A 21,213-nucleotide genomic window follows, 5' to 3' on the forward strand; every position below is an offset into this window, starting at 1 on the left:
AGAAGGGGTCTGGAGTGCTTGAGAGCCTACACACAGTTTTGTGCCCTGTTGATTGGCCCTAATCAAAACATTAACCAAATAGCACTTTTTGAGTCTTTTGAGTGTATGGGTACACAAATATATCTCCGCTAGCAAGGTGCCTTCTAAGATGGGGCTAATTGCATTACCATTACAGGGCTAGTTTCAGGTTTTTCTTTGAATTGTCTCCAGAAGAGCAGTCACTCAGACTTGCAGACATACTGCATAGAATAAAGGAGGGCAGAGTTATATTTTATATATTATACAGAAACAAATTAAAAACCTTCTTATCCTCTTGGGCCACTAGGTGGCAGCTCCTACACTTGAATACTCCATTTCAAGGAACCAAAAAGGTGCCTTTAGCACAGTGTTTCTCAACCTTGGCAACTTGAAGATGTCCGGACTTCAACTCCCAGAATTCCCCAGCCAGCATTCGCTGGCTGAGGAATTCTGGGAGTTGAAGTCCGGACATCTTCAAGTTACCAAGGTTGAGAAACACTGCTTTAGCAGCTAACAGCGCTATATTTTCCTTTAACTCCCCTTGCTCTCTTCATTGCTATGCAGTACACTACCTGGGGAGGTGCTTTTCTTCCTCTTTTCCTTGTCACCTCCAACAGGTAACCCTCAGAAGCAGTTCTAGGTCCTTCCTCCTCTTCCTTTTTCTCCTTGTACAGCCTCAAAAGAATCTAGGGAGGCTTTGCTACGGTAGTTGCAAGCTGAAATTCAGAGCGAAATCAAGGATGAGAGGGTAGCAATCCCAGTCACACCTCTAAGCGAAGCGCTGTTTCCCCCCCAATGCAACAGCACATTGGAAATAAATTTTGTAACGAGTCTGTTCATGGATGTCTTGTTGACAGCAAGCTCTCTCTCCACAAGCTGAAAACGAAGGTGGGGTGGCAACAAAAGGAAGATCAGATGTGAAAATGGGAGCCACCTCAAACCGGGAGCTTCAAAAAAAAAATCCCCATTTGCCTCAAATATTTGGTAAATTTGAATCTGGGGTCTTAAGGACACGTGTCGTCGCTTTCTTTTCTCTGCTCCTAAAAGCAAGCATTTCAGTAAAGATCCCGCCGCCTTCGCTGCTCGGGAAGTAGAGGAGCCACCAAACTCCGTATCTAAGCGACCCAATTCCCTCGCCAGCAGGCCTCGGGTTCTTATTGGCTACCTCTGGTATTGCATCACAATTGAGGAAACAAAGGATTTGATAGAGACTGCTGGGAAATACGCCCTCGTAGTTGCAGGGTGGGGGGAGATCCATTGTTTGGTAGGAAACACCGTATTATGCGGTTATTTCCCTCATAGGAAACCCTCCCCCCCCCTTTTTTTTAATAGGGACTAAAATCTCATTCCCCCTAAAGAATCTGCTAAATTGGTGTGGGTAACGATTGCATCCGATTTTGAAGTTAACGAAAACCGAACACGCTTTTAACGCGACGAAAAACATAAAAATCGTTAAGCCGATTCTTAAAAGGTATATTTTTTCCCCTTTAGTGCCCGCGTTTAGTTCCCCGCTCGCCGAGTTTATTTCATCCATAAGCCTGCTAATTACTACCAGATGCACTCACTTCGTAGTTTTATATAAAGAACGTTTAAGTTCAGTTACAAGCCATAGCAACAGTACTCATGGAAACTCAGCTTTTTATGAAAAAGTGGGTGGCCCTTAAAAGGGCCTTTTGTTTTTATTTCGAAAAGCTCGTTGTAATATTTAGCCACCGAATCCGTAGAGGGTACGGCCTTGGCGTTTCAAGGCATAGACCACATCCATGGCTGTCACGGTCTTTCTCTTGGCGTGCTCGGTGTAAGTCACGGCATCGCGGATGACGTTCTCCAGAAAGACCTTCAGCACCCCGCGAGTCTCCTCGTAGATCAAGCCGGAGATACGCTTCACTCCGCCACGACGAGCCAAGCGGCGGATAGCGGGCTTGGTAATGCCCTGGATGTTATCTCGCAACACTTTCCGGTGACGCTTAGCGCCCCCTTTTCCCAAACCCTTTCCGCCTTTGCCTCGTCCGGACATTCTTTAGCCTTCTTCAGTCCTTCAGCTCACAAAACCTCGAGAAAATGTGCCGCCAACTGGGATACAGAGAATTTATATTCTCTAGAACCCGACCAGAAAGAAACCTTCCCTTGAAGGGCGGTTACTTTACGCGGCGGAGCCTTTCCCGCCGTAAGTGACTGCCCCTCGGATTTGTCCAATGAGAAAGGGAAACAGTTCGAAAGCACCAATGACAAACCACCGTTGGTAACTAAAATGTTGGCGCCTTTCTTTTGTTTCTGGTTTTACGCGTAAGGAAATTTCTTGTTGACCAAGTGTTGAGTTGAATAATTATAGTTAATTATATATTGTCCACATTTTGGAAAAACAAACCCTGTTTTGCTGGGATGAGAATATATTTTGCATAAGAGGACCGATCAGGTCCAAAATTGCCACAAACTTAACTGGGTGAAAATGGATACAAGATTTTATCGGAATGCTGTTTCTACGAGTTTTTATTACTTTGTAACATGAAAAAGAAAGTCCGCCCAAAAACAAAACACACCCAAACCTTTTTTTTTTAAAGAAATGCTGATGTTTCTGTAATACTGTACAATAAATAAATAGAATGGGTATTGGCTGAAGTTTGTGTACATTCAATTCAAAAATTATTTTGCACGTTACTCAGAATTATTATCTATGATGAATCACAGAAACTATTTTAATTATAGCTAGGCTACTGTGGAATATTATTAGTTAGATGTATGTTTCCCCTTTTCTCTCTTTCTATGCATATTGTGTTTACAATAGCAGCAACCCTCCAGTATCTTAACCTCTAGAGATCGTGCTGGATTAAATGATCAGCTGATTCAGAGCCACTTTATCAGCCAGACTCATTATATCCTGTCTGAAATAGAAATTCTGCCAATATATTTTTTTTTTTAATGAGATAGCTAGACAGAAAACTAGAACAGTTTTTATTTTGAATTTTTCATTGCCATGAACTTAATGTGCTTTAGAACGGGTTGGAGATGCTAAACTTGTACTGTTTAATCCTAGTATTGTATTCATTATTGAATCTGGTTCTCTCTTTAGTTTAAATGTTGGAGCATGATAGTCTTCCTAAATGCAGTGATCAGCACTCTCACCCTCTGGGGAAGGGTAATAATAATTCAGTTTGGACTGAAGAGCCAAGATTAAATTTTGGATTAAAATTCTTTTGATATTTCTTAAAGCCAATCCATTTTCCTAAACTGAATCAAGGGAGAACTATGCAGATACATAACTCAAAAACTTTTTTAAAAAAACCTAATGACATTCTTGTTGCCATATTATTAATAATAATTAGCTTAATTCAGAGCATCTAAATGCAGAAATCTATATTCAGCACAATCCTATTATTAAGGTTCAGTGTGAACTATGCTTAAGCATACCATGTGATAACAACACACAACAAAAGTGCACTGCTTGGTAAAGATGGTGTTAACCTTATTTTTCTTGGGAGGAAATAGTTTTTGGGGTTGGTTACTATCTATCAAGGAGTCTGCATGGCTACATTACAAATGTAGCAAGGTAATGATCTAAATATTAGTGCTATAGATGTTCAAACATTTTAGGAAGATGATTTATGCTACACATACATTAGACCAAATCACCAACCTAGGTTTGATTCACCTACTGTAAAGAATGTCTCCAAATGTTACCTATAGCTTTATTAACATCATATTTATATCCTCATCTCAGGACATGGCTGTATCCCAGCCTACCATAAAGTGCAAATCTGAATGCTTGAAATCGAGTACATTTTATTTGAAGATTAATACTATGGCAAAATAGAGATTCCATGTGTCCTATAGCAGTCATCCCATCAAAATTTTTATTTCTGCACTTTACTTTCCTGCTAGTCTGTTAGACCAAAATATATTTGAAATAATTATATGCAGGGAGATGAATGGGAAAAAAAAACATACTTGAAGGTAAAGTAAAGGTTCCCCTTGCACATACGTGCTAGTCGTTCCCGACTCTAGAGGGTGGTGCTCATCTCTGTTTCAAAGCTGAAGAGCCAGCGCTGTCTGATGACTTCTCCGTGGTCATGTGGCCGGCATGACTAAATGCTGAAGGCGCATGGAATGCTGTTGCCTTTCCACCAAAGGTGGTTCCTATTTTACTACTTTTACATGCTTTCGAACTGCTAGGTTGGCAGAAGCTGGGGAAAGTAGCAGGAGCTCACTCTATTATGCGTCACTAGGGATTCGAACCACCGAACTGCTGACCTTTCTGATCAGCTCAGCATCTTAGCTACTGAGCCACTGCTCAAAGTACCATTGCTTTTCTTTCTTTTCTTTCTTTATCTTTTCTTTCTTTTTCTTTTCTTGCTTTTTCTTTCTTTTTCTTTTCTTTATCTTTTCTTTCTTTCTTTCTTTCTTTCTCTCTCTCTCTCTCTCTCTCTCTCTCTCTCTCTCTCTTTCTTTCTTGAAAACTTGAAAGCTCTGGATGTTGATCTGGCCAGGAAAGTTAGGAAGTTGGTTGAAGCCTGTCAGGTATTAATTTATTGTTCATTTAGTTTTGTCTCCTGTTGCCATTATAGGTTTTTTTTTAAATATTGTTCTGTTTTATAGTTCATATGGTATTAACTGCTCAAAGTTGCTATGGTGAGATAGGGGGAGGCATATAAGTTAAATAAAGTACTTTTTCTCTTGAATTGATCATAAGCTCATGACCCACCATTGCTGCTCATTTAGATTGCTGCAACATGTTTGACCTAGGATTACATTAAAAGACTAAACTAGTAACAGATTAGCCATCAGCTTTAGAATTGACAATGGAAACACTGGAGTAATGCCTTTTAGGATTGTCTGTCAACATCAATGTTGAGTAATCAAGAAATAAGCCTCAGGGTAGCATTGGATAGGTAGCAATGAAGGCCTCGGAAAAAATATCCAGTTGCCTTGATGCATCTATAGTTAAAATCAGAAGAATGCATGCAGTGGCTTTCCATGTGATGCTGTAGGGTAGAAAGACTATTGATGTTTGTGAACTTTGGTGTTAGAGAGAAGATTCCTAAGAACACCATGGATTGCCATGAAAACAATTCAATCCAAGAGTTCTCACTTGAGGTGGACATGCTGTGGCTCAAACTATCTCCTTTTGGGCACATTATGCAAAGACCTATGTTTATAAAGAAGTCCATAATGCTGGCGCATGGGACAACCAGCAGCAAGGTGGATGAACTCAATTACAAGCCATGATGGAGGTCCACTGTTGGAAGACTTGAAGAGGCAGGATCTCTCATCCACATGAATGAGGGAAGACACTGACTTGGCAGCTCATAAACAAACCAGTGAGCTCCTGAGCATTAAAACAAATTTAACAACTGAAATACAGAGGAAGGTGTCTCTCCCTTTCTTAGTCTTTAGATTTATTGAATTCAGGTCACCAACTCAGTATAGCTTACCTAGAGTAGAAAATCCAGTTTGGTCTAGAAGTTAAGGCATCAGACTAGAAACCAGGAATCTGTGTTTTACTCTTGTTTTAAGAGTGTAATCTAGCTGGGTGACTTTTGATCAGTCACTCAATTTCAACTCAACCCACCTCACAGGAGTGTTGTGTTGAAAATAGGAGAAAAGCAGTAAAGGTAGTCTGTGATTTACAACAATTGACCTCAAAATTTATTTCTGTTGCTAAGGGAGACTTGCTAAGTGAGTTTAGCCCTGTTTTATAACCTTTCTTGAATCACTGCAATTGTTAAGTTAGTCACAGGGTTAACTGAATCTGACTTCCCTATTGACTTGGCTTGTCAGGTCACAAAAGATGATTAAGAGTCATTGTAACCATTATATCAGTGTTTCTCAACCTTGGCAACTTGAAGATGTCCGGACTTCAACTCCCAGAATTCCCCAGCCAGCGCTGGCTGGGGAATTCTGGGAGTTGAAGTCCGGACATCTTCAAGTTGCCAAGGTTGAGAAACACTGCATTATACTGTCTGAGCTATTTGCTAAGGAGGGCGGGGTTGAATTTTGATCACATGACCACCAGGGTGCTGGGCCAATCTTTTCAGTGCCATGGCCACTAAACAAATTATTAGTCAAGAACTGTATTAGGTGTGTTCACAGCCTTGACTTAATTTATAAAATTGCTACAAGCAGGATTTTTAAAAAACAAAATCTATTAAACTCAGCATCTGCAAGGTCAGATCTGGAAATCATCCTGTCAATCCATGAACTTTTTTGTACTTTTCTTGGCTAAATTCAGAATATCTTACTTTTAAAAGGATATCTTATATTATTAGAGATAAACATTTGTACTATACAGCTTCACTGATTTTAACAATTGTGACCTATACTGTAATATGTTACTTTCCCCTAAGCCACAGGATCAATATTTTTTTAAGAGCCTTATATTTGCATTTTATTAGTATAACGAAAAGCAACGTCCGAGGCAGACCCAAGTTTCAAGCCTTAAATTAAGAAGGACACAAAGAAAGCAGCGACTTAAAACTCTTTCAGGAGAAAGTGGATGGCTCTGAAAAGAGCCTTTGGGGTTTCTGGATCGCCTTACTGCGCAGCGCAGCCGCCGCCTCACTTGGAGCTGGTGTACTTGGTGACGGCCTTGGTGCCTTCGGACACGGCGTGCTTGGCCAGTTCGCCGGGCAGCAGGAGGCGCACGGCCGTCTGGATCTCCCGCGAGGTGATGGTGGAGCGCTTGTTGTAGTGGGCCAGGCGGGACGCCTCCCCCGCGATGCGCTCGAAGATGTCGTTGACGAAGGAATTCATGATGCTCATGGCCTTGGAGGAGATGCCGGTATCGGGGTGGACCTGCTTCAGCACCTTGTAGACATAGATGGAGTAACTTTCCTTCCTGGTCTTGCGACGCTTCTTGTCGCCCTTCTTTTGGGTCTTGGTCACCGCTTTCTTCGAGCCCTTCTTGGGCGCGGGAGCGGATTTCGCCGGTTCAGGCATTGCGAATGAACCACTTAATAAAGGCTAATAAGAACAGGAACTCTCCGGAGTTTCTTCTCGTCAGAAGACCTTGACGCTCCGAGTATCTCAAGCACAACAAACAAGTTCAGCCTCCGTCTTCCCACTATTTAAAGGACTCATATGCAAATTAGGGTAGCTGCACTTCAGCGTTCTCATTGGTTGGGTGTATCACCGCTCACTCGCGCTCTGCGCACGTAGATGCAAATTAGCAGGGCTGCGATACCATGGTTCCTATTGGAAGGGGTCGATTTCAACTCGCTCGATTGGTTAGGTTGGCAAACCTGCCTTCGTATTGGTTAAGAGAGCCTGACGGCGGAGCAGCCAATCAAACCGTGCAATCTCAAACCTCGCAAAGGCATAAAAGGCCCCCAGTTCGCTCCTTTCCAATCACTGCCGGTCTGCGTTGGGCGTCTGGTGTGTTGTATTTGACTTAGGAACGACGTCATGTCTGGTCGCGGCAAGCAGGGAGGCAAGGCGAGAGCCAAGGCGAAGTCTCGTTCTTCCCGTGCCGGACTCCAGTTCCCGGTCGGTCGTGTCCACCGCCTGCTGCGCAAAGGGAACTACGCCGAGCGGGTGGGCGCCGGCGCTCCCGTCTACTTGGCGGCCGTGTTGGAATATCTCACGGCGGAAATCCTGGAGTTGGCCGGCAACGCTGCCCGGGATAACAAGAAGACCCGCATCATCCCCCGTCACCTGCAGCTCGCCATTCGCAACGACGAAGAGCTCAACAAACTCCTGGGGAAAGTGACCATCGCCCAAGGGGGAGTGTTGCCCAATATCCAAGCGGTCCTTTTGCCCAAGAAGACGGAAAGCCACAAAGCGAAAGGAAAATAGAAATTGCTCTGGAGAAAAGGAACATTGAATTTCAAACCCAAAGGCTCTTTTCAGAGCCACCTACAATTTCAAGTAAGGAGCTGAGTCTTGGTGTCAAATAAGTTTTTTTTCCCTTTTCGGATCCAAAGCATCCTGGGGCCTAGCCCTTACCTGCCCCAGGGTTTGCCTGTGATCGTGAATATTGCTTTATCGGGCAGATTTAAAAAAGCCACCTGTTACTATACAGAAGGCTTCAGCTGTTACATTCCAAACACCCACCGCTTAATTTATAAAAGCGTGAGAATGGGGAGGCAATCTTAACAAATCGCCGCATCCGGCGGGGTTATTCAAACTCGGCATTTTCTACATTTAATGTAAAATTAGGATCCCATTACACTCACCAAAGGGCACTTAACGTAGGGCCCCCTTTCTTCAGTATTAAATCTTTTTTTAAAAAAAAATAAGCCGCTGTTGAGACTTTTAAAGGTTTGTGAATGTATATATAGAAACATCTTAGGGACCTAGAACAGTGATCTCATGGCTTCATGATACAATTTTACATTTGGAAAAAGCAAATGTTTGGAAAAAGCTCCTGCGTGGAGCTTTCATGGCCGCTTCCATCCAGATTTTGGGAACAACGCGGAAATAGTTTTCCTAGTCTCTACTTTTTGGCCTTTTCTAGCCCCCGATCTTGATTGATATTTAGAGACCACCCGAAGTATCGTGCGTATGCCAGCGGAAAATAATGAAAATATATAAGGTCGCGACTAATCAGTTACTAAACCATTTACATAACAAGTGCTTAAAATGAAACGGAAAAAAATATATAATGGAATAAACTGTTGCAATACAAGTTTAGATGCTCTCCCAGTTTAGGCAATATAGGAATACACATTGAGTTTAATGGTGACGTGTTTATCTTGGTGTAAAATACACCAATACACAAAAAAGTGACTTTGTAGTGTTCCCCCTTCTCTCCCAGTTTAGGCAATATAGGAATACACATTGAGTTTAATGGTGACGTGTTTATCTTGGTGTAAAATACACCAATACACAAAAAACTTTCTAGTGTTCTCCCTTCTCGTTTCTCCCTACGACAACCCTGCGAGGTAGGTCGGGCTGATCCCAATCACTCATACATTTCTGTGGCTGAGGGATTAGTTCCCGGGTCTCATTGGTGCCACACGCTGGTTACCATCCACTACTGCTAAAAACATTTTCACCAATTCAAAATTAGAGCAACACTTTTGCACATTATATTCGTCCGCGCTAATGAAGATGAATATACCAAAAATACCGTAAAGAATTTTAAAATCTGGGTTTAAAAAAATATGGAGAACTAGCCTACAGAAAGACATTTTAAAAACCCTCCAATTCCTTTTTGCCATCTATCGGCGGTCCGGATTTTTGCAGCTCAGAAAGGGACACTTTATCTGCAAGCTATTATTTATGAGAACACTTACTGTCCAGAGCTGAAAGATTTGACTGTCCTATTGCTGACGTAACCATTCGAATACAAAAGAGGCAAAGAGATGAAAGAGCGAAACATTGTAGCCAATCCCTTCCAAGCCCGGGAAATTCGAACGTACTCAGCCAATCAAAAGAGGAGGACTCCGCTATAAATATACTCAGCCTTCAAGCGTCTAGCCTGTTTTCTTGTTTCGTCTTCATCGGGATCGCTTGCTCTATAGGCGAACAATGGCCCGTACTAAACAGACTGCTCGGAAGTCTACCGGAGGAAAAGCTCCTCGCAAGCAGTTGGCTACCAAGGCTGCCCGGAAAAGCGCTCCAGCCACCGGTGGGGTGAAAAAGCCTCATCGTTACCGCCCCGGCACTGTCGCCTTAAGAGAAATCCGTCGTTACCAGAAATCGACCGAGCTGCTCATCCGTAAGCTCCCCTTCCAGCGCTTGGTCAGAGAGATCGCCCAAGATTTCAAGACCGATCTCCGTTTCCAGAGCTCCGCTGTGATGGCCCTGCAGGAAGCCAGCGAGGCTTACCTCGTGGGCCTCTTCGAAGATACCAACCTGTGCGCCATCCACGCCAAGAGGGTGACGATTATGCCGAAAGATATCCAGCTGGCGCGCCGCATCCGCGGAGAGAGGGCTTAAGTGGTCTCTCGCCAGTTGCGCAAAGCGCAACAAAGCAATCCAAAAGGCTCTTTTAAGGGCCACCCACGTATATCAAGGAAAGGGCTGCTGCTTTGCTTCTGCTGAAAACGGCCACGCGGTTTGCAGTACACGTGGACTTTCTTCAAAAAAAAGATACCAAGAGATTTAATTGTAGGAAGACATGGGTGCATATAATTGTGTAGCTAGAAGGAAGAAAAGTTTTTAACTTTTAACTAAATTAAACGATAAAACTATAGTTTTGCTTCCTTAGGTCAGGTTTGTAAAGATTTTAGTTTGATTCCCATATTTGAATAGCATACACCAGTTGCAATTAGAATGTTTGTAAGGAACATGTTTTAAATAACTGTCTTTTTATGCTAGTGTTGGACAGTCTATTTGAGACGGTTTGAATTTTGACCTGTATTCTGCCCAGACAGCTACTGTGGGAGATTTTCATTTTCCCAGAATAACTTAATCTGATGGGCAAAGTTTGTTGGATACATTAATTCATAGGAATTAAACTGTATATATGTAATTGCATTATCTCTGTAGATATGCCATACACTTAAAATAAAATTCATAGGAATTATGTTTCCAGGATTTTTACTATTATCAGCAAGAGCTATGTGCTATGTGATGATACTTTCCCTTGTAGGGTGTTTCTTTTTTTATTAAGAATTTTAAAATCCTGATTATGGAGAATTATGTAAGTGATTTATATCCACAGACACACACACACCCCAATGCCTACCTGAGACAGCAGCTTTATCACCTCAAATATCAGTAACCAATAAGTTGTTGCTTAGCTCAAAATCAGACAATGTGCAGACTGGCCATTCTTGTTTCTACAGTGCTATTCTGTCCATGCTGGCTGCACTTAGCAGCCTTGATTGAAAAATATGGGCAAATTGGCAGTCCACCATCAATGAATTTGTTGGAAAGTTGGCCTGCTTTTTAGAAGTACTTGCATTTCATTTAATGGACTTTTGGAGCATGACCCGTCAAAACCGCGGTAGACAAAAGCACGCTCGACGAAAGCGCGTACCTGACGTCATCAGCAGCGTGACGAAAAAAATTAAAAATAAATTAAATTGAAATTAAAATTAAATTAAAGCAAGCCGATTCACATAAAGGTAAGGGTTAGGGTTAGGGTTAGGTTAAGGGTTAGGTTTAGGGTTACGTTAAGCGTTAGGGTTAGGTTTAGCGTTAGGTTAAGGTTTAGCGTTAGGTTAAGGGTTAGGTTAAGGGTTAGGGTTAGGGTTACGTTTGGGGGGGTTAGGGTAAGGTTTTCACTTTAATTTTAAATTTACCGCTCACAGCGCGATGTTTTCGTCGCGATGTGATGACGTCACGTACGCGCTTTCGTCGAGCGCGCTTTTGTCTACCGCGCTTTTGTGGTGGAACCCTTTTGGAGCTCTCATAACAGGAGATTATGCAGGTGATAGAAAAGCCATCTTTTGGAGCCATCTTTTGGATACAACTTTGGCTCATGGATTAGGGACGCGGTGACTCATTGGCTAAGACGCTAAGCTTGTTGATCAGACATGTCGGCACTTTGAATCCCTAGTGCCGCATAACGCAGTGAGCTCCCGTTACTTATCCCAGCTTCTACCAACCTAGCAGTTCGAAAGCACGTAAAAATACAAGTAGAAAAATAGGGACCACCTTTGGTGGGAAGGTAACAGCGTTCCATGCGCCTTCAACGTTTAGTCATGCCGGCCACATGGCCACAGAGACGTCTTTGGACCGAGCTGGCTCTTCAGCTTTGAAATGGAGATGAGCACCGCCCCCTAGAGTCAGGAATAACTAGCACATATGTGCGAGGGAAACCTTTACCTTTACCTTTCCTTGGCACATGGAACATAAGGCCTTTGAAGCTGCTGCTTCCTCCCCTCCTTCAGAAGACTAAAGCATTTCAGCATGTTCAGAGGATCTGCTTGAAAGAATGGGAGAGGTTCTAAACCCCTTCTTCTATCTTCCCTTGAGGGTTTTCCCATTTGAAATAACTATAGAAAACCAAAATTCAAATAAGGAGAAAACCAAAGACATATAACTCAGATATACTCTATAAGGGACTCTGTAATTACAGGATAGCACAGGAGGACTGTTTTGAAAGTGTTGGAAGAAATATCCATCTGGTTCAGTTCCAGGCTGGGAGAAAGGCACTGGCAACATGAGGGCTGATGGGAAAGAGAGTTTAATGATGAACAGAACCACCAGCAGTCCTGACTCAGCTGGCCAGTTGGTTTGAAGAGTACGTGGATTGTAATAGTTTTTTTTTCTACAGCATTTTGTAAATCAGAGGCTTCTTTTGTGTATTTTGTTATTTGATTGTAATTTGTTTGTCTCAGGAAAGCAATGAGTCTAAAGTGCTGACTTCCTTGCATTTTTAATCTTGTTTAACAAATGTAATTAGTCCTAGATGCTGGTTTCCTTGGGGTTTTAATCCTGTCTTGAATGGATTACCAAACCTGCATTTTTAAAAGGTGGGCTCCTCTAGTATTTTGGGGGCTATTAAGAAAGACAGTCTGTTTCCTGCCTCAAAAAAACCCATGTTTCTCCATTTCTCATTTAGCGGAATATAATATTCTGTTTTTTAAAAAACATTTCTCAAACTATTTCATTCTTCTGGGGTGGGGTGCTAACTTTCTACAAAAGGAAATGTAAATCAGATGAGCTGCCAGCCCAGCTTGTTGAGTGTAAACATGTGATTTTCCTATTGTCTCACCCATCCCCAGAAAATTACTATTGCTTGTCTACAGCAGACATGCGTCGAGGTACTGTTCACAATTTATCTTTGCTTTGAGAAAAGGCAGAGAGAGACCTTCACATCTTGTTCTTTTCTGGGGTGGGGGTTTCTTAAAAACAATACTGAAGGAGGTTGTTGTGGAAAATTCAGTCCAGAGCAAAAGAGGATCCCAAACAAAGCAATTTTTTTTAAAAAAATAGAACTACAATGCAGGAAAGATAGAGGGCAAAATAAGAAGGGGACGATAGAGAATGAAGTGGCTGGATGGAGTTACCAAAGCAGTAGGCGTGAGCTTAAATGGACTCCAGACAGTGGTGGGTTTCAAAAAAATTTCAAACCTACTCTGTGGGTGTCACCTCCTTTGTGGGAGTGGCTTGCCAGCCATGTGACCTGGTGGGAGTGGCTTGCCGGCCATGTGTTTTCTCTCTCTCTCTCTCTCTCTCTCTCTCTCTCTCTCTCTGTCCCTTTTCCCTTTTTTTCTTTCATCTCTCTCTTTTCTTTCTTTTTTCTTTATTTATTTCTTCCTCTTTTTCTCTGTGTGAGTCTGTGTGTGTGTGTGTGTGTGTGTGTGTGTGTGTGTGTGTGTCAGTGGTGGGTTTCAAAAACTTTTGGAACCTCTTCTGTAGGTGTGGCCTGCTTTCTGGGTCCACTGGTGGAAACTCTTCTAACCGGTTCAGTAGATTTGACAAATCGGTTCTACCGAACTGGTGCGAACTGGTAGCAACCCACCTCTGACTCCAGAGGATGGTAGAGGACAGGAAGGCCTGGAGGAACATTGTCCATGGGGTCACAATGGGTTGAACATGACTTCTCTACTAACAACAACCACAACAATGCAGGAAATCCTATTGATTTGGTGGCTAATTTTGAGGAAGCCAAATAGATTTTTGTTCTATCTACTTGTTGTTAATTTCTATTGTTAAGCAAAGCAGCCCTTTCAGGAGCAAGGACTGAACTGAACAAACCCATTGATAAAAGGCATGGAAAGCTGAGGTCATCTGCTGGGATGGAGGAGGAGGGAAGATTAGGGTGTCTCACCTGACTCCTTACTATGTTGTAACTCCTTTGTTAGGACTGCCCTTGAGCTGTGCTGTGAATTGGTGAGGCGGCTTCTATCCTTTGGTGCAGATGGGATTTCAGGGGGCTTTGTTTGGAGGGGCAAAAAGAGTCAATCTGGGTCTGATAAGATTAGGTAAAAAGAGGGAATAGTTTCCTCTGGTCATGACAGACATAAAAAGAATGCAGCCTCTATTTTATTTGTTAGATCTATTCATATCACCAACCATCTCAAATTCATGATTATATTCTCTACCACAAGTCTCTACAGTCCAGATTCTAAACATTGATTTACAAATGGGAATGTCTCAAGCCTATTTAATATATTATTTTCCTGGTGTCAGAAATGATTCACTTCCTTTTAACTCTGTATGTTGCACAGGCCTGGAATTTCCCAAGGCTTAATCGGAAGCTGTGTTGGGATAGAAGGATCAACCTTGTTGTGCCAAATCTTGCCCTGTTGCATTCCTATCAATAGCTGCAGTGATGCTCATTTCACAAAAGTGGAAAGAAGCTTGGCAAACAAAGGAGCAAATCTGAGTGTAGGACTTTAATGTCAGTTTCAATAACATTTCTTGGCTAGAATTCTTTAATCCTAAAATCATAACCCACAAGAGGGTATGTAACTCTATGACCTGTCCTTACATTTGCAACTTTCAGAGGGCTGTAAAGCTGAAGATCCACAGCACGAATGTAGGTTCACTTAGAGACTGTTTCTCGCTAGTCCCAAGTGTGACCACTAAACAAGGGGAACTTGCATTTTCATCTGATAAATTTGGAGTGGCAGGCGGATGCTCCGTAATAAAGGCCAAATTTGATTGGACTTACGTTGCTTACCAGACATTCTATCTACCATATAGGGAAGCATCATCCCTTCTTAGATGATTTTTGCAAACTTGTTTTCATTATTTTTTCCCCATACCCATCTTTCAAACTACTTTTTATCACTTAAAAGCTTATTCAAGAGTGCATTAAAATAAAATGTATACATTTTACATTTATAGTGTAAAATAGCAATAGCAATAGCAGTTAGATTTATATACCCCTTCATAGGGCTTCATAGGGCTTTCAGCCCCCTCTAAGCGGTTTACAGAGTCAGCATATCGCCCCCACAGTCTGGGTCCTCATTTCACCTACCTTGGAAGCAGGGGTGGGTTTCTCCAACCGGTTCGGTTGGAACGGGGCCGGTGGCATCCTCGTGCACGCGCGCAGCGCACGCATGCGTACTAGCGTCTGTGCGATGCTCCAGCTGCTCCTGGAGGATCGCGCAGGCGCTGTATGCGTCCTGCACATGCGTGGAACCGCAGAACTCATCAAAACCGGGTAAGGAACGCGGGCGGGCGGGTGGGCCCTTCGCCGTTCCCGGAAGTTACTTACTTCCGGGTTCGCTGACCAACCGGTTCGCGGGGACCGCCGCGAACCGGTTGAAACCCACCCCTGCTCGGAAGGATGGAAGGCTGAGTCAACCTTGAGCCGGTGAGATTAGAACCGCTGAACTGCAGATAACAGTCAGCTGAAGTGGCCTGCAGTAATGCACCCTAACCACTGCGCCACCTCGGCTCCACCCAAAATGTCCTCAAGAACTGACTGAGACAGCCACAATGATCTCAATTCCATGAGGGCAGAGCACATATTGATATATTGCACATACTTCTCCATCCTCCAATTTCCTCCCCCCCAACTATCCCCCTTTTAAAAAAGGGTAGCTAACTGGCTTTAGGTCAGGTTACCCTCTAACTTTTCATGGCTGCGTATGGACCTGCTTCTTGCTCATTCTGAAAAACAAATAGCCTGGTGGAAGCTAAACCTTTTCTAGTGAATTTGAGAGTGTTTATTTGATTTAGTCCCATTTAGGCCATTTCAACACAACCCTTTTCAATAATACTGTTTTATTTAACGTACAGCTCCAAAAATAGGCTTAAGCTGGGGGACAAGGTGACTAGTACATTCCCAGGTGTGTTGTTATGGTGTTTTCCAACCTTAGCCCTGTCTGCCTGGTTGCCTGCCTTCCTTGGTTAATAAGGAACAAAAATCCCTCTGAAGACCAATTATTGGGGGGGGGGGGGGAGGCGGAAGAGAACAAACCTTCATTAGCTTTGGAACTTTTCCACTCCAGTAATATCCAAATATCCAAACCTGTTGGGGTGTTGAAATGTACCATTTCCATGAAAACTGACCAATACCAGGGAAAGGGCTTCCTGCCAAACTACATCCAAAGTCATAGGGCTTGAAGGAAACACAGCTCTGAGGATGGTAATTGAACATAACAATCTGATTTGATTCCTGCAACTAAAACACAAACACAGGGATCTCACTTGTGCAGGAGGTGAAGAACACCTTGGGAGACTTCATAGTGGTTGTTTTTCAGCTCATTTTTTTTATTTTTGCCTGATGACAAAGTGAAGACACCCACTTAACTTTTCCCCATGGAGAATAACCACCACTCTTGTTTTTCTGAACTCAGAGCTGCTTTGAATACAGAATTAACTGAAGGATAATTTTATGTTTTTCTGTTTGGATGGTGCATGCCTGATCTTGTTGAATGTACCTACATGTTACATTCCACATTTTGGATACCCAATTTCAAGAGCTTTGAGCCATATTAGTGGCTGGTAAAATTGCCTCCTTACTGAAACTCTTCAGCAGAGGCGGCTTTCCGCACAGAAATCAAACGTTTAACAAACTGGGTCGTTAAGAATCAGTTCTACCTAACACTTAAATCCCTCGGTGACCCAGATTCAAGAGGGCCTTCAGCCAGGCAGGATTTCGCGTTAGGAGTTCCCCCGCTAATTAATCCCACTTTGGGGAATAATGTGCGCAGATTATAACACATACAAATCAATGATCGGAATCACACTTAAGAACACGCTATAGCATTATTAAAAGCGGTTTGACGACTCGACTATTATTCGAAATGCTGGAGCAAGCAAATAAAAGATGTGATTTTCTAGGAGAGGAAGAGACGGCCAACTCTTTCTTAGAGGATGTAGGTGGCTCTAATAAGAGCCTTTGGGTTGAGCTCCGAAGCCCTTGCCCGGCGGGGCAACAGCTGGTCACTTGCCTTTATGGCTTTCCGTCTTCTTGGGCAAAAGGACCGCTTGGATATTGGGCAACACGCCCCCTTGGGCGATGGTCACTTTCCCCAGGAGTTTGTTGAGCTCTTCGTCATTGCGAATGGCGAGCTGCAGGTGACGGGGGATGATGCGGGTCTTCTTGTTATCCCGAGCAGCGTTGCCGGCCAACTCCAGGATTTCCGCCGTGAGATATTCCAGCACCGCCGCCAGGTAGACGGGAGCGCCGGCGCCCACCCGCTCGGCGTAGTTCCCTTTGCGCAGCAGGCGGTGGACACGACCGACCGGGAACTGGAGTCCGGCACGGGAAGAACGAGACTTGGCCTTGGCTCTCGCCTTGCCCCCTTGCTTGCCGCGACCAGACATGCTTTTTAAAGGAGTTGCTGTCTCTCTGGCGATCTCAAAGCTATTTCCTTCACTTTGGGGCTTGAAGTGATGAGGGACAATTTATGCCAGCCTCACCGTTTGAAAGCGGCACTTCTGATTGGCTGGCTGTGATGCCCATGCGCTTCAGCCAATGCAAAAGGAGCTTCTCGCCAGGACCAATTGAACAGAGAAACATTGCTTTTCCTCCAGTAGAAAAGAGGAAGCGAGGCCCACGATTTGCATGCACACCTTCGCCAGAGGTGATCTCGGAATGCTGCAGTAACAGGAAAATCTGGGTCTGGGTACTTGAGAGACCGCCTACTGCCAATTACCTCCATTCGACCGATTAGATCCCATAGATTAGGCCTCCTCCGAGTCCCATCTGCCGGTCAATGTCGACTGGCAACCACGCGGAGGAGAGCCTTCTCTGTGGTAGCTCCGACCCTATGGAACGATCTCCCCGTGGAGATTCGTACCCTCACCACCCTCCAGACCTTCCGCACAGCCCTCAAAATCTGGCTATCCCGTCAGGCCTGGGGCTAAAGATTGTAACCCTCCCGAATGGTATGAATGTTGTGCTTTTAATTGATGTATTGTCTTACGTGTTAATGTCTGTCTCCCCCCCCCCTTTTTTTGAGCTGTAAGCCGCCCTGAGTCCCCCCCAGGGAAAAGGGCGGCATATAAATAAACTTCAATACAATACAAAAGCAACCTATAATTCATGGCAGCTGCGAATTGTTGAGTTGTGTAACTGCTGGGACTACCTTTTCTGGTATGCGAGGGAGCGCTGCAGGCTCTTGCACAAACCCTGTTTGTTGCCTTTATAATACGTAAAGCCAAGCTTGGCCGATTCTTTCCCTGTGGATATTCCCATTGCTGAAATGTCTTTGGAGGTTCTCAATCATCCAGGTCATGGTTGTCCCAAAGGTCCTTTTTTTCCAAGAAGCAACTGGACTTTCTGGATTTCTTTGAAGATGTTTCACTTCTCATCCAAGAAGCAGAAGAGTTGAAGAAGTTTCTTGGATGAGAAGCGAAATGTTTTCAAAGAAAAAACAGTTGCCAGTTGCCTCTTAAAATACCTTTGGGATAGTGCTGAAATGCATTCTTAAAATGATTGCTATCTTTCACTTCGAAAGTAATTGCATTCCAGAGACTAAAATTACAAGTTAGTGTTTCCTACCCTAGGCTCTGCAATGTGTGCACTTGTATTTAATTCTTTATTGCTTATTTTTTTATCTATACACTTCAAAATAATCTTAAGAAAAATACACTTGATTCCCTGGAGCCATGGCAATATATACATATTTGCTTTGCAGTTCTTTTGTAGCAAACTGCCTCATGCTGTGATCAGCTCCCGATCAATAGTTTGTTAGATTGTTACCCCTTTCAGCGGCTTGCTTCTACATCCCACCTATGATTTTTCTGAAGAGAAACAACACAAGCAAAACTGTTAAGCTTAAAAACTATTTTAAGAATCCCAAGTTTTTTATTCAATCACATGCGTTTCTATTGCACATATAAGATATGTTTCAAAACAAAACAGCCATTTCTAGTGGCGTTTAAGGAGGGAGGCTAAAAGTCTGAAACATTGTATTTCCATAAAAGTGAGTTGACAATTTGGATAGTATTTTACAGCCTGCGAAACTACATATAAACCTTTGCAATTTGAAACGCATTGAGTTAACCATTAGTCATTCGCTGTTTTAAAACGAAGCCGAATCTTATTGGACAAGACTCTATGGCATCGCCCTATCAAATCGTAGCCTAATTGGACGCGTGGGCTGTCCTTTCCCATCTTCGCGTTCTTCGCGACAGTTTTCCTTCTGGTCGGAAAGCAAACAATATAAACGTGGGCTAGAAGGCGAACAGTTCGTAGAGTGCAAGGTTGGTTATTCGACGAGATGTCTGGTCGTGGAAAAGGCGGAAAGGGCTTGGGAAAAGGGGGCGCTAAGCGTCACCGCAAAGTGTTGCGGGATAACATCCAGGGCATTACCAAGCCCGCTATCCGCCGCTTGGCCCGTCGTGGCGGAGTGAAGCGTATCTCCGGCTTGATCTACGAGGAGACTCGCGGGGTGCTGAAGGTCTTTCTGGAGAACGTCATCCGCGATGCTGTGACTTACACCGAGCACGCCAAGAGAAAGACCGTGACAGCCATGGATGTGGTCTATGCCTTGAAACGCCAAGGCCGTACCCTCTACGGATTCGGGGGTTAAACACTGCAACTTGATAATTTTCAAAGTAAATCAAAAGGCCCTTTTAAGGGCCACCCACTGCCTCAGTAGAGAGCTGCAATCACTGTCGCAAAACTGCCACTATGTGTTGTAAAAACTTGACATCCAATGAAGATGAACTGGACTTCCCTTTATTACATACATACATTATACGAAAAAACCAGAAGACAAGTAACAGCTCTTTTTTGATGATGTGGGTGGCTCTTAAAAGAGCCTTTTGTGTTTTTTACACTGATGTTAAGAGGGGCAGCGTCTTCATTTGCCTTTGGCCTTGTGGCTCTCGGTCTTCTTTGGTAGCAGCACAGCTTGGATATTGGGCAATACTCCTCCCTGGGCAATAGTGACGCCTCCCAGTAGCTTATTGAGCTCCTCGTCGTTACGGACGGCCAACTGGAGGTGGCGAGGGATTATTCTAGTTTTCTTGTTATCCCGGGCAGCGTTGCCAGCCAGCTCCAGAATTTCAGCTGTCAGATATTCCAACACTGCAGCAAGGTAAACGGGGGCTCCGGCACCAACCCGCTCGGCATAGTTCCCTTTGCGAAGGAGGCGGTGGACTCGACCTACGGGAAATTGGAGCCCCGCACGAGACGAGCGAGATTTCGCTTTAGCTCTAGCTTTCCCTCCCTGCTTGCCACGGCCAGACATTGCGCCGCTGAGCTCTCGGCCCTCAGCTCAAACACAGAAGAAAAAATAAGATAGCAATTAAAGGAAGAGAAACCACCGACTCCTTTTATGCCCTCCTCGCGTCCGCCAGCGCCATCCCTGATTGGGCCAAACCTGTTACCAGGATTTTAGAACCAATGAGACGGCCAGCTCTCAAGGCGACCAGTAAAGAAGGGCAGGTACAGGGTCTGCCCAATAGAAATCCGGGCATTTTGCAGGGCTCTCATTTGCATGTGCGTGCGCAGGAGCGATGATATCAAAGCTCCTTCGGCCAATAACATCGTGATGCCTTGGCTCCTCTCATTTGCATAGAGAGACTATAAATACAGCGACGCGATCGTTTCCCCTTCTTCAGACTGACTTCTTGAGGCTTTTTTTTTGTTTGCCGTGCGAAGAAACAGTGAAAGATTATTCGCAATGCCTGAGCCGGCGAAATCCGCTCCCGCGCCCAAGAAGGGCTCGAAGAAAGCGGTGACCAAGACCCAAAAGAAAGGCGACAAGAAGCGTCGCAAGAGCAGGAAGGAAAGTTACTCCATCTATGTCTACAAGGTGCTGAAGCAGGTCCACCCCGACACCGGCATCTCCTCCAAGGCCATGAGCATCATGAATTCCTTCGTCAACGACATCTTCGAGCGCATCGCGGGGGAGGCGTCCCGCCTGGCCCACTACAACAAGCGCTCCACCATCACCTCGCGGGAGATCCAGACGGCCGTGCGCCTCCTGCTGCCCGGCGAACTGGCCAAGCACGCCGTGTCCGAAGGCACCAAGGCCGTCACCAAGTACACCAGCTCCAAGTGAGGCTGCGGCTGCGCTGCGCAGTAAGGCGATCCAGAAACCCCAAAGGCTCTTTTCAGAGCCATCCACTTCCCCGTGAAAGAGCTTGGTCTCAAAACTACTCTGTTTGTCTCTTATTTATTTTATCTATTCATCCCGCCCTAATTATTTTCATAAACAACTCGAGGCGGAGAATCCTAATGTCCCCCCTTCCTCCTGTCAACACATAAATGTATTTCTTTTACAACATCGGTAAAAAGTCCACATAGTGTGCTTATATATGCTATTGTACGTTTTCCTTCCTGCAGTAATTTTATGGGACGTTTATTTCTATTCCCGTTGAATCAGTGATCCTCCCCTCCCGATTAAGATTCTTGGCGCGCGATTATTTTAATATTCTTTTAGAGTT

General features: G+C 44.1%; 7 protein-coding genes across 7 annotated transcripts; 3 read left to right on the forward strand and 4 right to left on the reverse strand.

Moving 5' to 3' along the window:
- Positions 1-553: 553 nt before the first annotated feature.
- LOC116504652 (histone H4) lies at positions 554-3,963 on the reverse strand. Its single transcript, XM_032211817.1, has one exon. It carries the CDS (start codon positions 2,033-2,035, stop codon positions 1,724-1,726), a length of 312 nt encoding a protein of 103 aa, XP_032067708.1. The 5' UTR covers positions 2,036-3,963; the 3' UTR covers positions 554-1,723.
- A 1,971-nt stretch (positions 3,964-5,934) lies between these two features.
- Positions 5,935-7,036, reverse strand: LOC116504091 (histone H2B 8). The gene has a single exon (XM_032210933.1). It carries the CDS (start codon positions 6,949-6,951, stop codon positions 6,571-6,573), a length of 381 nt encoding a protein of 126 aa, XP_032066824.1. The 5' UTR covers positions 6,952-7,036; the 3' UTR covers positions 5,935-6,570.
- Positions 7,037-7,376: 340 nt separating this feature from the next.
- LOC116503595 (histone H2A type 2-C) lies at positions 7,377-9,059 on the forward strand. The gene has a single exon (XM_032210120.1). The coding sequence runs from the start codon at positions 7,417-7,419 to the stop codon at positions 7,804-7,806; it is 390 nt and encodes a 129-aa protein (XP_032066011.1). The 5' UTR covers positions 7,377-7,416; the 3' UTR covers positions 7,807-9,059.
- A 322-nt stretch (positions 9,060-9,381) lies between these two features.
- LOC116503598 (histone H3-like) lies at positions 9,382-19,364 on the forward strand. Its single transcript, XM_032210123.1, has 3 exons — positions 9,382-9,814; positions 14,714-14,727; positions 19,038-19,364. The coding sequence occupies exons 1-3, from the start codon at positions 9,484-9,486 to the stop codon at positions 19,347-19,349; spliced, it is 657 nt and encodes a 218-aa protein (XP_032066014.1). The 5' UTR covers positions 9,382-9,483; the 3' UTR covers positions 19,350-19,364.
- On the reverse strand, positions 16,648-17,160 carry LOC116503597 (histone H2A type 2-C-like). The gene has a single exon (XM_032210122.1). The coding sequence runs from the start codon at positions 17,134-17,136 to the stop codon at positions 16,753-16,755; it is 384 nt and encodes a 127-aa protein (XP_032066013.1). The 5' UTR covers positions 17,137-17,160; the 3' UTR covers positions 16,648-16,752.
- Positions 19,365-19,597: 233 nt separating the features above from the next.
- LOC116503596 (histone H2A type 2-C-like) lies at positions 19,598-20,054 on the reverse strand. The gene has a single exon (XM_032210121.1). It carries the CDS (start codon positions 20,010-20,012, stop codon positions 19,623-19,625), a length of 390 nt encoding a protein of 129 aa, XP_032066012.1. The 5' UTR covers positions 20,013-20,054; the 3' UTR covers positions 19,598-19,622.
- Positions 20,055-20,399: 345 nt separating this feature from the next.
- Positions 20,400-20,922, forward strand: LOC116503973 (histone H2B 5). Its single transcript, XM_032210745.1, has one exon. It carries the CDS (start codon positions 20,448-20,450, stop codon positions 20,826-20,828), a length of 381 nt encoding a protein of 126 aa, XP_032066636.1. The 5' UTR covers positions 20,400-20,447; the 3' UTR covers positions 20,829-20,922.
- Positions 20,923-21,213: the final 291 nt, after the last annotated feature.

This window comes from Thamnophis elegans, chromosome 2, assembly GCF_009769535.1.
Source record: "Thamnophis elegans isolate rThaEle1 chromosome 2, rThaEle1.pri, whole genome shotgun sequence".
NCBI lineage: Eukaryota > Metazoa > Chordata > Lepidosauria > Squamata > Colubridae > Thamnophis > Thamnophis elegans.

Coding starts and splice junctions, on each gene's coding strand:
- LOC116503597 (XM_032210122.1), bottom strand. CDS start 17,136: ATGTCTGGTCGCGGCAAGCAAGGGGGCAAGGCGAGAGCCAAGGCCAAG.
- LOC116504652 (XM_032211817.1), bottom strand. CDS start 2,035: ATGTCCGGACGAGGCAAAGGCGGAAAGGGTTTGGGAAAAGGGGGCGCT.
- LOC116504091 (XM_032210933.1), bottom strand. CDS start 6,951: ATGCCTGAACCGGCGAAATCCGCTCCCGCGCCCAAGAAGGGCTCGAAG.
- LOC116503598 (XM_032210123.1), top strand. CDS start 9,484: ATGGCCCGTACTAAACAGACTGCTCGGAAGTCTACCGGAGGAAAAGCT.
- LOC116503596 (XM_032210121.1), bottom strand. CDS start 20,012: ATGTCTGGCCGTGGCAAGCAGGGAGGGAAAGCTAGAGCTAAAGCGAAA.
- LOC116503595 (XM_032210120.1), top strand. CDS start 7,417: ATGTCTGGTCGCGGCAAGCAGGGAGGCAAGGCGAGAGCCAAGGCGAAG.
- LOC116503973 (XM_032210745.1), top strand. CDS start 20,448: ATGCCTGAGCCGGCGAAATCCGCTCCCGCGCCCAAGAAGGGCTCGAAG.